Source organism: Heterodontus francisci, unplaced genomic scaffold, assembly GCF_036365525.1.
Source record: "Heterodontus francisci isolate sHetFra1 unplaced genomic scaffold, sHetFra1.hap1 HAP1_SCAFFOLD_454, whole genome shotgun sequence".
Lineage (NCBI taxonomy): Eukaryota > Metazoa > Chordata > Chondrichthyes > Heterodontiformes > Heterodontidae > Heterodontus > Heterodontus francisci.
In genome coordinates this window covers 182,379-205,461 of record NW_027141363.1, presented here as the reverse complement: position 1 = coordinate 205,461, position 23,083 = coordinate 182,379, and the positions used below count along the sequence as shown (strand labels likewise).

At 48.0% G+C, this 23,083-nt stretch overlaps 1 protein-coding gene across 1 annotated transcript; it reads right to left on the bottom strand.

Annotated features, from left to right (window-relative positions):
• Nucleotides 1-6,203: 6,203 nt before the first annotated feature.
• On the bottom strand, nucleotides 6,204-17,346 carry LOC137362971 (uncharacterized). Its single transcript, XM_068027088.1, has 8 exons — nucleotides 17,235-17,346; nucleotides 16,116-16,260; nucleotides 15,887-15,963; nucleotides 15,631-15,792; nucleotides 15,132-15,227; nucleotides 11,403-11,492; nucleotides 9,078-9,173; nucleotides 6,204-6,406 (listed from the first exon to the last, which is right to left on the bottom strand). Exons 1-8 carry the CDS (start codon nucleotides 17,344-17,346, stop codon nucleotides 6,204-6,206), a joined length of 981 nt encoding a protein of 326 aa, XP_067883189.1.
• Between the last annotated feature and the right edge of the window lie 5,737 nt (nucleotides 17,347-23,083).

The following is a 23,083-nucleotide window of genomic DNA, read 5'->3' as shown; positions in this document are numbered from 1 at the left end:
AGTCACTGTATCACACTCCCCTCACTCACTGTGTCAGACTCCACTCTGTCACTGTATCACACTTCCTCTGTCATTGTATCACACTCCCCTCAGTCACTGTATCACATTCCCCTCAGTCACTGTATCACACTCCCCTCACTCACTGTATCACACTCCCCTCTGTCACTGTATCACACTCCCTCTGTCACTGCATCACACTACCCTCTGTCACTGTGTCAAGTTCCCCTCAGACACTGTATCACACTACCCTCAGTCGCTGCATCACACTCCCCTCAGTGACTGTTTCATACTCCCCTCAGACACTGTATCACACTACCCTCAGTGACTGTATCACACTCCCCTCAGTTGCTGTATCCCACTCCCCTCAGACACTGTATCATACTACCCTCAGTCTCTGTATCCCACTCCCCTCAGTCACTGTATCCCACTCACCTCAGTCACTACATCCCACTCTCCGCAGTTACCACATCCCACTCCGCAAAGTCAATGCATCCCACTGCCCTAAGTCACTATATCCCACGGCCCTCAGTCACTACGTCCCACTCCGCTCAGTTACTACATCCCACTGCCCTCAATCACTGCATCCCTCTCCCATCAGTCACTATATCCCACTCACCTCAGTGACTGTGTCCCACTCCCCTCAATCACTATGTCCCACAGCCCTCAGTCACTATATCCCACTGCCTTCAGTCACTATGTCCCACTGCCCTCAATGACTATATCCCACTCCCCTCAGTCACTATGTCCTAATGCCCTCAGTCACTATATCACACTTCCCTCAGTCACTATGTCCCACTGCCCTCAGTCACTATGTCCCACTGTCCTCAATGACTATATCCCACTCACCTCAGTGACTATGTCCCACTCACCTCAGTCACGATGTCCCACTGCCCTCAGTCACTATGTACCATTGCCCTCAGTCACTGTGTCCCACTGCCCTCAATGACTATATCCCACTCCCCTCAGTCACTATATCCCTCGCCCCTCAATGACTATATCCCACTGCGCGCAATCACTATGTCCTACTGCCCTCAGTAACTAAATCCAACTCCCCTCAGTCACTTTGTCCCACTCCCCACAGTCACTATATCCCTCTCCCCTCACTCACTGTATCCCACTGCCCTCAGTCACTATGTCCCACTGTCCTCAATGACTATATCCCACTCACCTCAGTGACTATGTCCCACTCACCTCAGTCACTATGTCCCTCTGCCCTCAGTCACTATGTACCATTGCACTCAGTCACTGTGTCCCACTGCCCTGAATGACTATATCCCAATCCCCTCAGTCACTATATCCCACAGCCCTCAGTCACTATGTCCCACTGTCCTCAGTCACTATGTCCCACTCCCCTCAGTCACTATATCCCTCGCCCCTCACTGACTATATCCCACTGCGCTCAATCACTATGTCCTACTGCCCTCAATAACTATATCCCACACCCCTCAGTCACTTTGTCCCACTCCCCACAGTCACTATATCCCTCTCCCCTCATTCACTATGTCTCACTCCCCTCAGTCACTACATCCCACTGCCCTCAATCACTATGTCCAACTTCCCTCAGTCACTACATCCCACTCCCCTCAGTCACTATGTCCCACTTCCCTCAGTCACTACATCACTCTCCCCTCACTCACTATATCCCACTGCCCTCAGTCACTATGTCCCACTTCCCTCAGTCACTATATCCCACTCCCCTCGGTCAGTGCAACCTTCTCCCCTCAGTCAATGCATCCCTCTCCCCTCAGTAACTATGTCCCACTCCCCTGAGTCCCATTGGTGCGAGGATCCAGAACTGGAGGGCACCGGTTTTAGGTTAGTGGTAAATGTCACAACAGAGACAGGAAAATCTTTTCACACAGCGTGTGGTTAGGATCTGAAATGCACTGCCTGAGAGTGTGCTGGAGGCAGGTTTAATTGAGGCTTTCAAAAGAGAATTGGAAAATTGTCATAGGAGAAACAATCTGCAGTGCGACGGGGAAATGGCCCGAGTGGCAGTAGGTGAGTTGCACAGGCATAGAGCTGTCACGGTGACGATGGGCTCAATGGCCTCTTCCTGTGCTGTAACCAGTCTCTGATACCATGATTCTGCGATGATGACCCCACAAGACAGGTACCTGAGCTTCCGGAGCCCGCTGGGGTGGAGGATGAAACCTCAGTAGATTCTCTGGTCGATTGTTCCTCGGATTCCTGAGTTTTGGAAGTCACGGGTTCTGTTATAAATGGAGGGAGACATTGCAAAGTGAGACATGGAGAAAAACACATCAGGTCAACAGGATGGTGCTCGTGTGAGGAGAATGACAGATAACAATCTTTATAAAACCATTATCTTCCATCCTGTTCACTACATTACTATGTCACACTCCCCTCAGTCACGGCGTCACGCTCCCCTCAGTCTCCATCACACTCCCCTCAGTCACTGCATCACACTCCCCTCTGTCACTGTTTCACACTCCCTCTGTCACTGGATCACACTACCCTCAGTCGCTGCATCACACTCCCCTCAGTGACTGTATCATACTCCCCTCAGACACTGTGTCACACTCCCCTCAGTCACTGTATCATACTACCCTCAGTCGCTGTATCCCACTCCCCTCAGTCACTGTATCCCACTCACCTCAGTCACTGCATCCCACTCTCCGCAGCTACCACATCCCACTCCGTGCAGTGAATACATACCACTGCCCTCAGTCACTATATCCCACTGCCCTCAATCACTGCATACCTATCCCATCAGTCACTATATCACACTCACCTCAGTGACTATGTCCCACTGCCCTCAATGACTATATCCCACTCCCCTCAATGACTATATCCCACTGACCTCAGTCACTATGTCCCACTGCCCTCAGTGACTATGTCCCACTGCCCCCAATGACTATATCCCACTCCCCACAATGACTATATCCCTCTGCCCTCAGACAATATGTCCCACTGTCCTCATTCATTATATTCCACTGCCCTCAGTCACTATGTTCCGCACACCTCGATGACTATTTCCCACTGCCCTCAATCACTATGTCCTACTGCCCTCAGTAACTACATCCCACTCCCCTCAGTCACTATGTCCCACTCCCCTCAGTCACTACATCCTTCTCCCCTCACTCACTATATCCCACTACCCTAAGTCACTATGTCCCACTCCCCTCAGTCACTACATCCCTCTCCCCTCACTCACTATATCCCACAGCCCTAAGTCCCATTGGTGGGAGGATCCAGAACTAGAGGGCACCGGTTTTAGGTGAGTGGTAAAAATTACAACAGAGACAGTAAAACCTTTTCACACAGCGTGTGGTTAGGATCTGAAATGCACTGCCTGACAGTGTGCTGGAGGTAGGTTCAATTGAGGCTTTCAAAAGGAAATTGGAAAATTGTCATTGGCGAAACAATCTGCAGTGCGACGGGGAAATAGCAGGAGTGGGAGTAGGTTAGTTGCACAGGCATCGAGCTGTCACAGTGACGATGGGCTCAACAGGCTCTTTCTGTGCTGTAACCAGTCTCTGATTCCATGATTCTGCAATGATGACCCCACAAGGCAGGTACCTGAGCTTCCAGAGCCCGCTGGGGTGGAGGATGAAACCTCAGTAGATTCTCTAGTCGATTGTTCCTCGGATTCCTGAGTTTGGGAAGTCACGGGTTCTGTCATAAAGGGAGGGAGACATTGCCAAGTGAGACATGGAGAAACACCCATCAGGTCAACAGGATGGTGCTCGTGTCAGGAGAATGACAGATAACAATCTTTACAAATCCATAATCTTCCATCCTGTTCAATACATTACTGTGTCACACTCCCCTCAGTCACGGCGTCACGCTCCCCTCAGTCACTGCATCACACTCACCTCAGTCACTATATCACACTCCCCTCAGTCACTGTATCACATTCCCCTCAGTCACTCTATCACAATCACCTCAGTCCCTATATCACACTCCCCTCACTCACTGTATCACACTCACCTCAGTCACTGTATCACACACACGCCAGTCGCTGTATCTCACTCCCCTCAGTCGCTGTATCAGACTCTCCTCAGTCGCTGTATTACACTCCCCTCAGTCACTGCATCACACGCCCCTCAGTCACTGCATCACACTCTCTCAGTCACTGTTTCACACTCCTCTCAGTCACTGTATCCCACTCCCCATAGTCACACTATCAAACAGTCCTCAGTCGCAGCATCCCACTCCCCTCAGTGACTGTATCATACTCCCCTCAGTCACTTTATCACAGTACCCTCAATCACTATGTCCCACTGCCCACAGTCACTATATCCAACTCCCCTCAGTCACGATGTCCCATTCCCCTCAGTCACTGCATCCCTCTCCCCTCACTCACTATATCCCACTGCCCACAGTCACTATATCCCTCTCCCCTCAGTATTACATCCTTCACCCCTGAGACAGTACATCCCACTCCCCTCGGTCATTATATCCCACTGCCCTCTGTCATTTCCCCACACTCCATCAGTAAGAGACTGGATGGGTCACTGAGACTGAGCACGTCAGGTATCACACTATGTGTGTCTATAATATGATTCCAGTTTATTTGGGTCAGATCTGTTCTCACTCTACTGAGATTGGTTCTCCCTCAATGAATTATCTTTCCTCCGGATTTCTCATTATCCTTTTCCATTGCCAACCTAAACCACATGATATGATGGTCACTGTCCCCTAAATGTTCCCCGACTGACCCATAATTCACTTATCCAACCACATTTCCCAGAACCAGATCCAGTAATGCCTCCTTCCTCGTTGGACTGGAAACAAACTGACGGAGGGAATACTTCTGGACACACTCTAGAAATTCTTGTCCCTCTCTGCCCTTTACACTATTACTATCCCAGTCTATATTCAGATAACTAAAGCCCAACGATATATCTACACTTTAACTCTTGCACTTCTTGGTTGCTCCATGCAAATCTGTTCCTCTATATCTTTCCCACTACTTGTTGGCCTATAGAATACACCCAGAAAGGTAATGGTATTTCTTTCGTTGTTTCATTCTAATCTGATGGATTCTATCCTTGGTTCCTCTCCGACATCATCTCTTTCCAGCACTGTAATGTTCCTCTTTATCAATACTGATACCCCTCCTCCTTTCCTTCCATCCCTCCCTTTCCTGAGCACCTTGTAGTCAGGAATATTCACTACCAGGTCCTGCCCCTCTTAGAGCCAGGACTCTGTTATTGCCAGAACAGCATATTTCCACACGGCTATCTGCGCCTGCAGCTCAACAACCTTTTTTACCACTCTCATTGCATTCTCATATACACACACATTGAACTGAATTTACAGCTCATCACCTTCCCTCTTACACTGTCCCTGTCTAATACGTTACTCTTTTCTACTCCAGTGTTATCTGTCCCTCCTAATTCTCTGTACATCTGTGTTTTGCTCTGTAATATTGCTCGGACCCCTGTTTTCCCTGATGTATATTAATGACATAGACTGGGGTGTACATGCCACAATTTCAAAATTTGCAGATGACACAAAACCTGGAAGTATTGTAAACTGTGAGGAGGATAGTGATAGACGTCAGGGGGTTATAGACAGGCTGGTGGGATTGGCAGACAGTGGCAGATGAAACTTAACGCAGAGAATTGTGAAGTGATTCATTTTGGTCGGACGAACGAGGAGAGGCAATAGAAAATAAAGGATACAATTGCAAAGGGGGTGCAGGGGCAGAGGGACCTGGGCGGACGTGTGCACAAATCATTGAAGGTGGCAAGACAGGTCGAGAGAGCGGTTAATACTTAGGAAGGCTGTGAAGGTATTCGAGAGGGTGCGGAAATGATTTACGAGAATGGTTCCTGGGATGAGGGACGTCAGTTACATGGATACATTGGAGAAACTGGGGCTCTTGTCCCTGGAGAAGAGAAGATTAAGAGGTGTTTTGACCGAGATGTTCAAAATCACGAGGGATGTGGACAGAGTAGACAGGGAGAAATTGTTCCGATTGGTGGGAGAATCCAGAACCAGAAGGCACTGGCTTTAAGTGAGTGGTAAAAGTAGCAACAGAGTCAGGAAAATCTTTTCACACAGCGAGTGGTTAGGGTCTGGAATGCACTGCCTGAGAGTGTGCTGGAGGCAGGTTCAATTGAGGCTTTCAAAAGGGAATTGGATAATTATCATAGGAGAAACAATCTGCAGGGAGATGGGGAAATGAGTGGGAGTGGGAGTGGGAGCGGGAGTGGGAGCAGTTGAGTTGCTCAGGCAGAGAGCTGGCACGGTGACGATTGTCTGAACGGCATCTTTCTGTGCTGTAACCGGTTTATGATTCCATGATTCTGCGATGATAACCCCACAAGGCAGATACCTGAGCTTCCAGAGCCCGCTGGGATACAGGAGGGCCCCTCAGTGGATTCTGCAGTCGATTGTTCCTCGGATTCTTGAGTTTCGTAAGTCACGGGTTCTGTAATAAAGGGAGGGAGACATTGCAGAGTGAGACACGGAGAAACACACAACAGGTCAAAAGGATGGTACTAGTGTCAGGAGAATGTCAGATATCAATCTTTATAAAACCATAATCTTCCATCTGTTCACTACATTATTGTGTCAAACTCCCCTCAGTCACGGCGTCACACTCCCCTCTGTCTCTATCACACTCCCCTCAGTCACTGCATCACACTCATCTCAGTCACTGTATCACAGTCATCTCAGTCGCCCGATCCCACTCCCCTCAGTCACTGTATCGCACTCCCCTCAGTCAATGTATCACACTCCTCTCAGTCACTGTTCCACACTCCCCTCAGTCACTGAATCACACGCCCCTCAGTCGCTGTATCACACTCTCCTCAGTCGCTGCATCACACTCCCCTCAGTCACTGTGTCCCATCCCCTCAGTCACTGTATCACACTCCCCTCAGTCACTGTGTCCCATCCCCTCAGTCACTGTATCACACTCCCTTCAGTCACTGTATTCCACTCCCCTCAGTCCCTGTATCACACTCCCCTCAGTCACTGTATCACACTGCCATAGTCGCTGTATCACACTCCCCTCAGTCGCTGTATCATTCTCCCCTCAGTCACTATGTCACACTCCCTCAGTCCCTGTATCACACTCCCCTTTCTCACTGTATCGCTCTTCCCTCAGTCAGTGTATCACACTTCCCTCAGTCACTGTATCACCGTTCCCTCAGTCACTGTATCGCTCTCCCCTCATTGACTGTATCACACTCCCCTCAGTTGCTGCATCACACTCCCCTCAGACACTGTATCCCAATCTCCTCAGTCACTGTATCCCAATCTCCTCAGTCACTGTATCCCAATGCGCACAGTCAATACATCACACTCCCTTCAGTCACTAAATCTCACTGCCCTCAGTCACTATGTCCCACTGCCCTCAGTCACTATGTCCCGCTGCCCTCAGTCACTGCATCCCAATCCCCTCGGTCACTGCATCCCACCCCGCCCCCCTCAGTCACGAGATCCCTCTCCCCTCAGTCACTGTTTTCCAACTGCCCTCTATCATTGCCCCACACTCCATCATTAAGAGACTGGATGCGTCTCTTGGAATGAGCACTTCAGGCGTCACAGTGTGGGACTCTGTAATATGATTCCAGATTATTTGGGTCAGATCTGTTCTCACTCTATTGAGATTGGTTCTCCCTCAATGAATTATCTTTCCTCTGGATTTCTCCTTGTCACTTTCCATTGCCAACCTAAACCATATGATACGCTGGTCACTGTCCCCAAATGTTCCCCGGCTGACCCTTAATTCACTTGTCCAACCTCATTTCCCAGAATCAGATCCAGCAATGCCTCCTTCCTCGTTGGACTGGAAACAAACTGACGTAGGAAATTCTCCTGAACATATTCGAGAAACTCTTGTCCCTCTGTGCCCTTTACACTATTACTATTCCAGACTATATTCAGATAATTATTGCCCAATGATATATCTACACTTTAACTCTTGCATCTCTTGGTTGCTCTATGCAAATCTGTTCATCTATATCTTTCCCACTAGTTGTTGGCCTAGAACATACACCCAGAAAGGTCATGGTATTTCTTTTGTTGTTTCACTTTAATCTGATGGATTCTATCCTTGGTTCCTCTGCGACATCATCTCCTTCCAGCACTGTAATTCTCCCCTTAAACAATACTGATGCCCCTCCTCCTTTCCTTCCTCCCCTCTCTTTCCTGAACACCTTGTAGTCAGGAATATTCACTACCCAGTCCTGCCTCTCTTAGAACCAGGACTCGGTTATTGCCACAACAGCATATTTCCACGTGGCTATCTGCGCCTGCAGCTCAACAACCTTATTTGTGGAGGGCACAAGACCTGGAAGTGTTGTGAACAGTGAGAAGGATAGTGATGGACTTCAAGTGGACTTAGGCAGACCTGTGGAATGGGCAGGCAAGTGGCAGATGAAATTTAATGCAGAGAATTGTGAAGTGATGCATTTTGGTCGGAAGAAGGAGGAGAGGCAATATAAAATAAAGGATACAATTGTAAAGGGGTGCAGGGGCAGAGGGACCTGGGGGCACATGTGCACAGATCATTGAAGGTGGCAAGACAGGTCGAGAGAGCGGTTAATACTTAGAAAGGATGTTAAGGTATTCGAGAGGGTGCGGAGATGATTTACAAGAATGTTTCCCAGGATGAGGGACGTCAGTTACTTGGATAGATTGGAGAAGATGGGGCTGTTCTCCCTGGAGAAGAGAAGATTAAGAGAAGATTTGATCGAGGTTTTCAAAATCACGAGGGATGTGGACAGAGCAGACAGGGAGAAACTGTTCCCATTGGTGGGAGAATCCAGAACCAGAGGACACCGGTTTTAGGTGAGTGGTAAAAGTAGCAACAGAGACAGGAAAACCTTTTCACACAGCGAGTGGTTAGGGTCTGGAGTGCACTGCCTGAGAGTGCGCTGGAGGCAGGTTCAATTGAGGCTTTCAAAAGGGAATTGGAAAATTATCATAGGAGAAACAGTCTGCTGGGTGATGGGGAAATGGCAGGAGAGCGAGTAGGTGGATTGCTCTGGCAGAGAGCTGGCACGGTGACGATGGGCTGAATGGCCTCTTTCTGTGCTGTAACCAGTCTCTGATTCCATCATTCTGTAATTATAGTCCGGCACGGCAGATACCTGGGGTTCCAGAGCCCACTAGGATAGAGGATGAAACCTCAATGGATTCTCCAGTCGATTGTTCCTCGGATTCCTGAGTTTGGGAAGTCATGGGCTCTGTTAGAAAGGGAGGCAAACATTGCAGAGTGAGAGATGGAGAAAAACACAACATTTCAACAGGATGGTACGAGTGTCAGGAGAAAGTGAGATATCAATCTTTATAAATCCATCATCTTCCATCCTTATCACTACATTACTGTATCCCACTCACCTCAGTCACTGTATCCCACTCCCCTCAGTCGCTGTGTCCCATGCCCCTCAGTCGCTGTATCCCACTCCCCTCAGTCGCTTTTGCCCACTCCCCTCAGTCGCTGTATCCCACTCCCCTCAGTCACTGTATCACACTCCCCTCAGTCACTGTATTACACTCCCCTCAGCCTGTGTAACCCACAACCCTCGGTCTCTACATTCCACTCCCCTCAGTCACCGCATCCCACTCCCATAGGTCACTACATCCCACTCAGCTCCGTCAGTCTATCCCACTCCCCTCAGTCACTGCATCCCACCTCCCTCTGTCACTACATCCCACTCCTCTCAGGCTCTAACTCGCACTCCCACTTCCCTCAGTCACAACATCCCACTCCCTCAGTCAGGCCATCGCACTGCCCTCAGTCACGGCATCCCACTCTCCCTCACTCTCTGGATCTAATATCAGTCACAGTATTCCATTCCCCTCATTCACTGCAACTCACTCCCCTCAAACCTTTCACACAACTCCGCTCAGCCACTCCATCCCAGTCCCCTCAGTCATTGCATCCCGTTCACCTCCATCAGTCTATCCCACTCTTCTCAGTCACTACACCCCACCATCCCTCTGCCTTTACATTGCACTCCCCTTAGTCACTACATCCCACTCCCCTCAGTCAATGCATCCCACTCCCATCAGTCAATGCATCCCACTGCCCTCAGTCACTGCGAGTGAGAGATAATGTGTGAGAGTTAGAGACAGTGAGAGTGGGAGACAGAGTGAAAGAGGGCAACAGAGGGAGAGAAAAATGAGAAGAAAGAGAGCGATAGAAAATGTGAGAGATCAAGAAAGAGTCCGAGAGTGAGAGCAACAGATACAGACAGCGAGAGAAGAAGCGAAAGGGGGAGAGCAGTGAGTTACAGAGATAAAGAGAGAGACAGAGGGAAAACGAAATTGTCAGATAGAGATAGACAGAGACTGAGTGAAAATGGCAGTGAGAGAGAGAGCAAATATAGAGATATAAAGAGAAAGATACACAGAGAGCAAAAGAGATACTGACAGGAAGTGCAGAAAGAGGTAGTGGGAGAGGAGGGTGGAGAGAGAGGGATAGAAAATAAAACTGTCACAAGTAAATCCAGTGGTGATTTCAGAGGAAGCCTCTTTACTCAAAAGTGCGTCACAGCCCTAGACTCATACAATTATACAGCATGGAAACAGGCCCTTCGGCCCATCGTGTCCATGCCGATCATCAAGCACGTCGCTATTCTAATCCCATTTTCCAGCACTTGGCCCGTAATCATGTATGCTGCGGCGTTTCAAGTGCTTATCTAAATACTTATTAAATGTTGTGAGGGTTCATGCCTCTACCACCTCTTCAGACAGTGTGTTCAGGGTGAAAATCTGTTTCCTCAAATCGCCTATAAACCTCTTGCCTTTTATCTTAAGTCTATTCCTCCTGGTTACTGACCCCTCCGCTAAGGGAAATAGTTTCTTCCAATCTAACCGATCAATGCCCCTCATAATTTTGTATACCTCAATCAGGTCCCCCCTCAGCCTTCTCTGCTCTAAGGTAAACAACCATAGCCTATCCAGCCTCTTTTCTCAGCTGAAATGCTCCAGCCCAGGCAACCTCCTGGTGAATCTCCTCTGCACCCTCTCCAGTGCAATCACATCCTTCCTATATTGTGGTGCCCAGAACTGTTCTCAGTACTCCAGCTGTGGCCAAACTAGCGTTTTGTACAGCTCCATCATAACCGCCCTGCTCTTATATTCTGTGCCTCGGCTAAGACAGGCAAGTATCCCATATACCTTCCAAACCACATGATCGACCTGTGCTGCTGCCTTCAGTGAACTATGGACAAGTACACCAAGGTGTAGTGAGAATGTAGAATTAATCCTGAATGGTCGAGGGAAATGAAATTTAAGGTAAATCTGGTTAAACACCTGAGGGAGAAAGGAAAAGGAAGGAAAAGGTTAGATGAAGAGGAGTAGCAAGAGGGGCCGAGTGGCCTCTTCCTGTGCGGTAGATTCCATTCACCCAAATCAGGCAGTCAGTGTAAGAATCAACCCGTCCCGATTGAACAACATAAAACTGATACCTGAGGTGAAAGTATCGATTGGGTTAGATGGTGATTTCTCAATGGAGTGTGGAGTTGTTTGCTCCTTGGTTCTTGAGGTTGTTGAAGTCTCTGGATGTGTAATAAAGGGAAAGAAACATGGGGGAGGGAAGGAGTGAGAGAAAGTTCGAACTGGATAGATTAGAGTACAGTAAATCACAGATGCTAGTGTATATAAAAACCATTGTGAGACAATCCACATGTCCACACTCACTGTATCCCAGTTGGCACAGGAACTGCATTACATTTTACCCAGTCATAAAATGTCACTGCCCTCAGTCATTGAATCACACTCCCTTCAATCATATCTTCTCAATCCCCTTAGTCTCGAAATCCCACTCCCCTCAATTACATCATCCCACTCCCCTCAGTCACTGCATCCCATGCACCTCAGTCACTGCATCCCACTCCCCTCAGTTAGCCCATCCCACTCCCCTCAGTCACTCCATCCCACTCCCCTCAGCCACTGCATCCCACTCCTCTCAGTCTCTGCATGCCACTCCCCTCAATTACATCATCCCACTCCCCTCAGTCACTGCATCCCACTCCCCTCAGTCAATGCATCCCACGCCCCGCAGTCACTGCACCCCACTCCCCTTAGTCACGGCATCCCACTCCCCTCAATTGAATCATCCCACTCCCCTCAACTGCATCATCCCACACCCCTCCGTCACTGCATCCCACTCCCCTCAGTCGCTCAATCACACTCCCCTCAATTGCATCAGTCCACTCCCCTCAGTCACTGCATACCACTCCCCTCAATTACGTCATCCCACTCCCCTCCTTCACTACATCCCACTCCCCTCAATTACATCATCCCACTCTCCTCAATCACTGCATGCCACTCCCCGCATTCTCTACATCCCAATCCCCTCAATCACGACATCACAGTCCACTCAGTCAGTTTATGGAAAGCTGTCAGATCAACAGGGTGGTGATGATAGGAGATTTTAATTTTCCCAACATTGACTGGGATTCACTTAGTGTTAGAGGTCTAGATGGAGCAGAATTTGTAAGGAGCATGCAGGAGGGTTTTCTAGAGCAGTATGTAAATAGTCCAACTCGGGAAGGGGCCATACTGGACCTGGTGTTGGGGAATGGGCCGGGCCAGGTGGTTGACGTTTCAGTAGGGGACTACTCTGGGAATAGTGATCTCAATTCCGTAAGGTTTAGAATACTCATGGACAAAGACGAGAGTGGTCCTAAAGGAAGAGTGCTAAATTGGGGGAAGGACAACTATACCAAAATTCGGCAGGAGCTGGGGAATGCAGATTGGGAGCAGCTGTTTGAAGGTAAATCCACATTTGATATGTGGGAGGCTTTTAAAGAGAGGTTGATTAGCGTGCAGGAGAGACATGTTCCTGTGAAAATGAGGGATAGAAATGGCAAGATTAGGGAACCATGGATGACAGGTGAAATTGTGAGACCAGCTAAGAGGAAAAAGGAAGCATACATAAGGTCTAGGCGGCTGAAGAATGACGAAGCTTGGAAAGAATATCGGGATTGTAGGCACAATCTGAAACGAGGAATTAAGAGGGCTAAAAGGGGTCATGAAATATTATTGGCAAACAGGGTTAAGGAAAATCCCAAAGCCTTTTATTCATATATAAGGAGCAAGAGGGTAACTAGAGAAAGGATTGGCCCACTCAAGGACAAAGGAGGAAAGTTATGTGTGGAGTCAGAGAAAATGGGTGAGATTCCAAATGAATACTTTGCATTGGTATTCACCGAGGAGAGGGACATGACGGATGTTGAGGTTAGGGACAGATGTTTGATTACTCTAGGTCAAGTCGGCATAAGGAGGGAGGAAGTGTTGGGTATTCTAAAAGGCATTAACGTGGAACAAGTCCCCAGGTCCGGATGGGATCTATCCCAGGTTACTGTGGGAAGCGAGAGAGGAAATAGTTGGGGCCTTAACAGATATCTTTGCTACATCCTTAAACACGGGTGAGGTCCCGGAGGACTGGAGAATTGCTAATGTTGCCCCCTTGTTTAAGAAGGGTAGCAGGGATAATCCAGGTAATTATAGACCGGTGAGCCTGACGTCAGTGGTAGGGAAGCTGCTGGAGAAGATACTGAGGGATAGGATCTATCCCCATCTGGAAGAAAATGGGCTTATCAGTGATAGGCAACATGGTTTTGTGCAGGGAAGGTCATGTCTTACCAACTTAATAGAATTCTTTGAGGAAGTGACAAAGTTGATTGATGAGGGAAGGGCTGTAGATGTCGGAAACATGGACTTCAGTAAGGCGTTTGATAAGGTTCCCCATGGTAGGCTGATGGAGAAAGTGAAGGCGCATGGGGTCCAAGGTGTACTAGCTAGATGGATAAAGAACTGGCTGGGCAACAGGAGACAGAGAGTAGCAGTGGAAGGGAGTTTCTCAAAATGGAGACGTGTGACCAGTGGTGTTCCACAGGGATCCGTGCTGGGACCACTGTTGTTTGTGATATACATAAATGATTTGGAGGAAAGTATAGGTGGTCTGATTAGCAAGTTTGCAGACGACACTAAGATTGGTGGAGTAGCAGATAGTGAAGGGGACTGTCAGAGAATGCAGCAGAATATAGATAGATTGGAGAGTTGGGCAGAGAAATGGCAGATGGAGTTCAATCAGGGCAAATGCGAGGTGATGCATTTTGGAAGATCCAATTCAAGAGTGAACTATACAGTAAATGGAAAAGTCCTGGGGAAAATTGATGTACAGAGAGATTTGGGTGTTCAGGTCCATTGTTCCCTGAAGGTGGCAACGCAGGTCAATAGAGTGGTCAAGAAGGCATACGGCATGCTTTCGTTCATCGGACGGGTCATTGAGTACAAGAGTTGGCAGGTCATGTTACAGTTGTATAGGACTTTGGTTCGGCCACATTTGGAATACTGCGTGCAGTTCTGGTCGCCACATTACCAAAAGGATGTGGATGATTTGGAGAGGGTGCAGAGGATGTTCACCAGGATGTTGCCTGGTTTGGAGGGCGCTAGCTATGAAGAGAGGTTGAGTAGATTAGGATTATTTTCATTAGAAAGAAGGAGCTTGAGGGGGGACATGATTGAGGTGCACAAAATCATGAGAGGTATAGACAGGGTGGATAGCTAGAAGCTTTTTCCCAGAGTGGGGGATTCAATTACAAGGGGACACGAGTTCAAAGAGAAAGGGGAAAAGGTTAGGGGAGATATGCGTGGAAAGTTATTTACGCAGAGGGTGGTGGGTGCATGGAATGCATTGCCAGTGGAGGTGGTAGACGCGGGCACGATAGCGTCTTTTAAGATGTATCTAGACAGATACATGAATGGGCAGGAAATAAAGAGATGCAGACCCTTAGAAAATAGGCGACAGGTTTAGATAGAGGATCTGGATCGGCGTAGGCTTGGAGGGCCGAAGAGCCTGTTCCTGTGCTGTAATTTTCTTTGTTCTTTGTTCTTTGTTCACATCCCACTCCCCTCAGTCACTACATCCCACTCCACTCAGTCACTACATCCCACTCCCCTCAGTCACCCCATCCCACTCCCCTCAGTCACCCCATCCCACTCCCCTCAGTCACCGCATCCACTCCCCTCAGTCACTACATTCCACTCCCCTCAGTCACTCATCCCAATTCCCTCAATCACTCCATCCCACTTCCCTCAGTATGAGACTGGATGATCTCCAGGACTGATCTTCTATGATGTAACATTGGGTGTGGAACCTGTTTCGAATGGACCCACAAGGGGGGTACCTGATGTTCCAGACACCGCAGGGGTAGACGATGATCCCCTCGTGGATTCTCGAGTTGTTTGTTCCTCGGGTTCCTCAGTTTCGACAGTCTCTGGATCTGTAATAAAGGAAGAGGGCAGAGTGGAGAAAACCCAAAGAGCTCATGTATTAAGTACTCGAGTCCAGACAGTGTCAGATTTTCATCTTTATCAAACACTCGACCATCCAATCCGACTCTTCATGAACATTGTTTCCTGGAGAGGGAGTGTGAGGTGCCCAGCACTGCAGTGGGGACCTGACGTGAGCCATGAACACTGCAGGGATCAGAGTGCCTGAGAGACAGGGACAGCAGAGTCTGGTTCAGTTCCCTAGAGTTTCAGTGAAGTACACTTTGTGTTTCAGATCCTTTATTCACTGTGTCCCTGACAATAAGGAGGGGAGCGAGTAAACTGTCTCATTTCTGTGGGTGACACGGGACATCCCAGTTTCACCCTCTGGATGATATAGAAGCATCAAAGTACCTGTACAATACGCAGCACAACGAAACAACGACTTCAACTCATAAACGAAGTAACTGCTGCAGTTTTTGATCTTTATCTCATGGACCTTGTCGCAGTGTTTTCTACCCCAGTATAAACAAACTGTCCGTGTTACTTCCCCCTGTCCCACGCTGGGATGGGAACCTGAAATGAGAGTTTATAAATATTGAAGACAGTAACCCATGTGAACAGTGCTGGACAGTGAATGTAAATCTGATATTATAAAGGCTGAAATTACCTTGTAACCAGCCTGTAACATTTGTGGAGCAGCGATGATGTGGGACAGCAGTCTCCGGAATCTTCCATCCACCAGAACTGAAATAACAATCATCGAGTCAGTCCCTGAACTGATGGTAAATATTAACTGTTAGAGAGACTGGTACCAGCAAATAGGACCAGAAACTGGGGGAAGTCCCTTACTCTGCCCATATTGACTAGATTACCCTGAAATTGTTCCTTTACATTACCTTTTAAATAGGTACCATCCGAAGTGAAGATTATCATCACACTTCTCCTGACCGGAGCACCCAGTGACATCACAATCGCTGCTCCTCCAGGGCTGGTCCAGGACTGTGTGATTTACACACGGGTCAGTGAGTGCAGAGTCTGTGACTGAGTGACAGAAAGATGTTTAATGTTAATATGTGACCTGACATCAGAACTGGGAAAAGTTCAAGTGACAAGTGAAAGCGAGGAGGATGTGAAGATAAATGTAAGGGATCACACTCCCCTCAGTCACTGCATCCCACTCCCCACAGTCACTGTATTCCACTCCCCTCAGTCACTGTATTCCACTCCCCTCAGTTACTGTATCACACTCTCCTCAGTCACTGTATCACACTCCCCTCAGTCACTGTATCCTACTCCCCACAGTCACTGTATTCCACTCCCCTCAGTCAATGTATTCCACTCCCCTCAGTCACTGTATCCCACTCCCCACAGTCACTGGATCACACTCCCCTCAGTTACTGTATCACACTCCCCTCAGTCACTGTATCACACTCCCCACAGTCACTGTATTCCACTCCCCTCAGTCACTGTATCCCACTCCCCTCAGTCACTGTATCACACTCCCCTCAGTCACTGTATCACACTCCCCTCAGTCACTGTATCCCATTCCCCACTGTCACTGTATCACACTCCCCTCAGTCACTGCATCACACTCCCCACAGTCACTGTATTCCACTCCCCTCAGTCACTATATCACACTCCCCTCAGTCACTGCATCCAGCTCCCCTCAGTCACTGCATCCCACTCCCCTCAGTCTGTGTATCCCACTCCACTCAGTCACGGCATCCTACTCCCCTCAATAACTGCATCCCACTTCTCTATGTTACCACACAAGGTCCACCGAATCATTCCGTACCATTCCCTTCAAGCACTGCACATCACTCCCCGCATCTCTACATCCTACTCCCATCAGTTACCACATCTCACTCATCAGTCACTACATCCCACTTCCCTCAATTACAGCATCCCACTCCCCTCAGTCACTGCATCCCACTCCCCTCAGTCACTGCATCCCCCTCCCCTCAGTCACGACATCCCACTCCCCACATTCACTACATCCCACTCCCCTCAATCACTGCCGCCCACTCCTGACCGAGCTGGCTGAGTCCTAAAGGACATAGCTGCTAGTCTGCGACTGTGGCAGATGATGACAGAATCAACAAAAGGTGAAAATATACTTGACTTCATCCTCACCAATCTGCCTGCCACATATCCATGACAGTATTGGTAGGAGTGACCACCGCACAGTCCTTGTGGAGACGAAGTCCCGCCTTTACATTGAGGATACCATCCATCGTGTTGTCTGGCACTATCACCATGCTAAATGGGATAGATTCAAACAAATCTAGCAATGCAACAATGGGCATCCATGAGGTGCTGTGGGAACAACAACAGCAGCAGAATTGTACTCAACCACAATCTGTAACCTCATGGTCCGGTATATTCCCCACTCTATCATGACCATCAAGCCAGGAGACCAAACATGGTTCAATGAAAAGTGCAGGAGGGCATGTAAAGTGCAGCACAAGGCATACCTCAAAATGAGGTGTCAGCCTGGTGAAACTACAACCCAGGACAATCTGCGTGCCAAACAGCAGAAGCAGCATGTGATAGACAGAGCTAAGCGATCCCATAACCAACGGATCAGATCTAAGCTCTGCAGTCCTGCCACATCCAGTCATAAAGGGCAGTAGATAATTAAACAACTAACTGGAGGAGGAGGCCCCAGAAATATCCCCATCCTCAAAGATCAGGGAGCCCAGCACATTAGTGCGAAAGATAAGACTCAAGCATTTGCAACCATCTTCAGCCAGAAGTGCCGAGTAGATGATCCACCTCGGCCTGCTCCTGAAGTCCCCAACATCACAGATGACAATTCGATTCACTCCAGCTGATATCAAGAAATGACTGAAGGCATTGAATACTGCAAATGCTATGGGCCCTGACAATATCCCTGAAGTAGTACTGAAGACCTGTGCTCCAGAACTTGTTGCATCCTGAGCCAAGCTATTCTGGTACAGCTACAACACTGGCATCTACCCTGCAATGTGTAAATCTGCTCAGGCATGTCCTGTGCATAAAAAGCATGACAAGTCAAAGCAGGGCAAGTTCAACCCACCCAATTACCGTCCCATCAGTCTACTCTCTATCATCAGTAAAATGATGGAAGGTGTCATCGACAGTGCTATCAAATGATACTTGCTCAGCAATTACCTGTTCAGTGATGGTCAGTTTGTGCTCCGCCAGGGTCACTCAGCTCCAGACCTCATCATAGCTGTGGTTCAAACACGGACAAAAGAGTGGAACTCAAGAGGTGAGACGAGAGTGACTGCCCTTCACATAGAGTCTGTCAGGATCCTGCTGCTGTGTCTGACACTCACTAGAAAACCTGAATCCTCAAGTGCATTCTTGACAGAATAATACCCAGACATGCCAGCCCTCTCTCCAGACAGCGAGCATCTGGTTCAGTTCCCTAGAGTTTTAGTGAAGTGTTCACCCTGTTTTACAGATCCGATATTCACTGTGTCCCTCACAAAAAGGAGGGCAGTGCGTAAACTGTCTCATTTTTGTGGGTGACACGGGACATCCCAGAATCACCCATCTGCACCATATACAAACAGCAATCTACCTGTGCAATAAGCAGCGTTACAGACAGGTGGAGGCTTCAGCGCATAAACAAAATAACTGCTGCAGTTTTTGATCTTTATTTTCTGGGTCCTGTGGCAGCGATTTCCATCCCTGTTGAAACAAACTGTCCGTGTTACTTCCCCCTGTCCCACACTGGGATGGGAACCTGAAATGAGAGTTTATAAATATTGAAGAATGTAACCCATGTGAACAGTGCTGGACAGTGAATGTAAATCTGATATTATAAAGGCTGAAATTACCCTGTAACCAGCCTGGACGCTTTGTGGAGCAGTGGCTATCTGGGACAACAGTGTCCGGAATCTTCCATCCACCAGAACTGAAACAACAATCACAGAGTCAGTCCTTGAACTGATGGTAAATATTAATTTTTAGAGAGACTGGTACCAGCAGAGAGTACCAGAAACTGGGGGAAATCCCTTAATCCTCCCTCATTAACTGATTTACCCAGAATTTGTTCCTTTACATTACCTGTTAAATCTGTACCATCCTTGAACAAGATACCGATCACACTTCACCTGACCGGAGCACTCAGTCCCTGTACAATCGATGCTCCTCCAGGGCTGGTCCAGGACTGTATGATTTACACACGGGTCAGTGAGTGCAGAGTCTGTGATTGAGTGACACAAAGATGTTTAATGTTAATATAAAGTACAGTTAATGTTACACAGCGCCTTTCACCATCCCAAAATACCAATAATCTCAGTTACAACCTCCGCCCTGGTCAAAACCCCCCAGATTAAAGCTGGAAAATTTCCTCCTTCTCTAAACTGGGTTTCCATCTGTCTCCCAGCTCAGCCTCCCCCTCTAACTCACTGCTCACAGACAGTCCTCCCTATTCTAGATTAACCACCAGCTCTCAGGTAACAGAAAGCAGTAAATATCTCAGCTTCACTTCGTCCCAGTCGGAAAGATGTAAAGTGGAGGAGGAGCGAGAACTGCCAGGTGGAGAACAAGCGACCCAATGTGAATGGTGGGTCCTGGAGAGGGAACGTTTAGTCCCAAAACCAACAACAATATGCATTTATGTCGTGCCTTTGATGGAATAAAATGCCCCAAGGCACTTCATCGGTGTGTTACCATCCCGAACTGACACTGATCCACAGAAGCAGCTGGTAGGGCAGGTGGCCAAATGCAATGTCAAAGAGGAGGTTTTAAGGAGTCTCTGAAAGGATGAAAGAGAGGTGGAGAGACGGAGAAGTTGAGGGATAGAATTCCATAGCGTTAAGCCTCGGCAGGTGAAGGCACAGCTGCCAATGGTGGAAGGGATTCAAATCGGGAATACTCAAGAGGCCTGAATTAGAGTAGCGCAGAGATCTCTGAGGGTTGTGGGGCTGGAGATGATTTCAGCAGTAGGGAACGGCGAGGTGATGGAAGGATCTAAAAACGATTGTGAGAATATTGAAATCCAGGCCTTGCTGAACCGGGAGCCAGTGTCGGTCAGTGAGCACGGAGATGAAAGGAGAATGGGACTTGGGCAGTATCATATTGGATGACCTCAATGTACGGAAGGTGGAATGTGAGAGATCAGCCAGGAGGTCTTTGGAATAGTCAAGTCTAGAGGTGCCAAATAACTGGTGAAGGGTTTGAGCAGCAGTGAAGCTGCAAGAGCCAAGTCAGGAATACTGTTTCTGATCATCCTTCTCGAACTGTCGGCAGTCTTTGACACAATTCACCACATTACCCTCTGCCAACACCTCTCGTTCCAAGTCCAGCTGGGTGGAACTGCTCTCACCTACTTCCACTCAACCCAACCTCGTCTCAGCCAGAGAATCTCCTGCAGTGTCTTCCCTACCCACTCCGGCACTGTTACCTCGAGGGTACCCCGAGAATCTATCTTGCCCCTCTCCTATTTCTCATCAGCACACGGCCCTGCTTCCGACTGAGCCCAGCTTCCTTCCCTGAAGCCTCTTCATCACAAAGGCAGCCAATTACAACCTCCTTAATATCCGCCATCACTGATTTTGCCTCAGCCAATCCTCTACCTAAAACCCTCAACCTTCGAGAGAATCAAATCTTCTAATCCTCTCCTGGCCAGCCTCCCAGCTTCCACTTTCCAGAAGTCAGGTCTCCTCCAACACACTGCTGTTGTATGTTATCTTGCAGAAAGTTTAAGTCACACATCACCCCTGTGCTCACTGACACACATTGGTTCACAGCTGCAAATGCCTTTGATGTACAATTTCCATCTTCCTGTTCAAATTCTTTCATGACCTCTACGGCCTCTCCCACCTCATTTCTGTAATCTTCACCAACTCTCTGTTTCTCTGACCCAAGCCTCCTGTCGAACTTCCCTCCACTCCCTTTCCTCCAACACTGTCTGATGTGGCTTCAAGATGTCTAGCCTCCTAAACCTTTCTGCCTCTCCACCTCCGTCTGCTCTTTTAAACTAACAGTCAGACCTCCAATCATCTCCTTCCCTGCCGTGTCAGACATTTCTTCAATCAGATTTGGGAGATTATTCTATTTAATGGCGTGAATAAGCACAGCTTGTTCCAGTTGTACTGGGGGTGAACTTTGTCGAGAATGAAAGTTACTCACACAGGTAACCCAGAATGATCAGCAGAGTCCACATCTTACTGGTGAGATTCTGGAAAGGGAAACACAAGACAAACATTTGAGAGAGATTACCGAGTAGGGAAATTGGAGGGAATATAAAATAGGGAGTTGCCGAGGAGTTCAGAGAGTGAGCTCCATCTAATTATCGCTCTCTCACTGGGGCTCTTAGAGACAGAGGAGAGTTCAGCTACATGTTCTTGTTAAACATCAGGAACTTGACTCCAATCCTTCACCCTTTCCACTCTCCAAAACTTTTATGAATAAACCACATGTGTTCCTGACTCTCTCCTCCAGGTCTGTCTCCTGCATCCCTGTAACGAACCTCTTTGAATTTCTGACAAAGGTTATTCATGGAGATGGTGTTGTTTCAGGAGAAGCAGGACACACAGTCCTTGGGTCAACACCTAGCAAGTGACAAACTCCTTTGCTTTTTCTAACAGTCCTCCCACACCCGACTGCTTACCAGAGTCTCCAATGGAGGTGTCACTGGGTGGGAGATGTTGTCGGTTCAGTTCCAGCTGCTTGCTCCTCAGTCTCGGGTCCACTCTGCTGTGAACAGTGTCAGTCTCAGTGTCAGCTCCAACCCCTATATACACCACGACGGATTGACTGCAGTGCTGGTTGGCTGAAATATTAACATTTAGTAATGATGAATGACATTACATAATCTATGCAAACGAAGGCCTTTTGGTTAAAGTAGCTGCCATAATAAACCAAATTAATATTTCTCCTGGGACCATGCTAACCCACGGGGCTTTGCTGTTGTAACATAACTTGTCTTCAGTTACCCAACAGAGAGTGTGTAGGGAGATTGGAGCCTGGGGCTGGGACTCTGAATATTATAGTTAGTATTTGCCAGTTGGCTGTGTATATTTGATCTTTCATAGGCATTAAGTATTAGGGAGAGAATATTCACAGGAGACATGCCTCTCTTATCAGTAGTGGGTCAGTATTGGGGGGATGATGAGAGGGGGCAGAGAAACAAGATGTTCCGGAGAGACAAATGATCGGACATCCATTTTCCTCCTTGAGGTCGTTGGGGTTAAAGTAAATGATTGTGTTTTTCAGAATATAGTCACAGAATGAGAACAATGAAATCCTCACATCAGCGACAGTGATACCATCTCCGAAATAGCACAGATACAGCGTTAGTAACACATACAAAGGAGAATGAGGAGAACATAAATGTCTCAGTGAGAGAGTGTTTGAGCATTCAGGACATGGGATATTGTGAGGGGTCCCTGACCAGATGTTAATGTCTCAGTCACTGACTGCTCCTCAACTGCCAAAATTGAGATAGCAGTGGGCTTCAGGTATAAACTCCAATACAAGAACCACCGAGGATGTTGTTTTTTGGAAGGAAAAGTGTTGCATGTAAACTTTATAGAGTTACTGGCAGACCATTGTCCATGACTGACCGAATAATAATAAGCAGGTAATTTGTCCCAGATATGGGTGGGATTAGTCTTTGATATGTTTGAATTTGACTGCAAGAATGAGGAGAGATGAAACAAAACAATTTGTGAAGTGGTGCAAGAACAGAGAGACCTGGGGGTGCTTGTGCAGGAATATTTAAAGGTGGCAGAGGAGGTTGAGAAAGCGATTAATAAATCATATTCCAGTCTGGGCTTTGGAAATAGAGAGGTCGAGTACAAAACTCCGGGAGTCATGCCAAACCTGTATAAAACACCAGTTCGGTCCCTGTTGGAACATTGTGCCC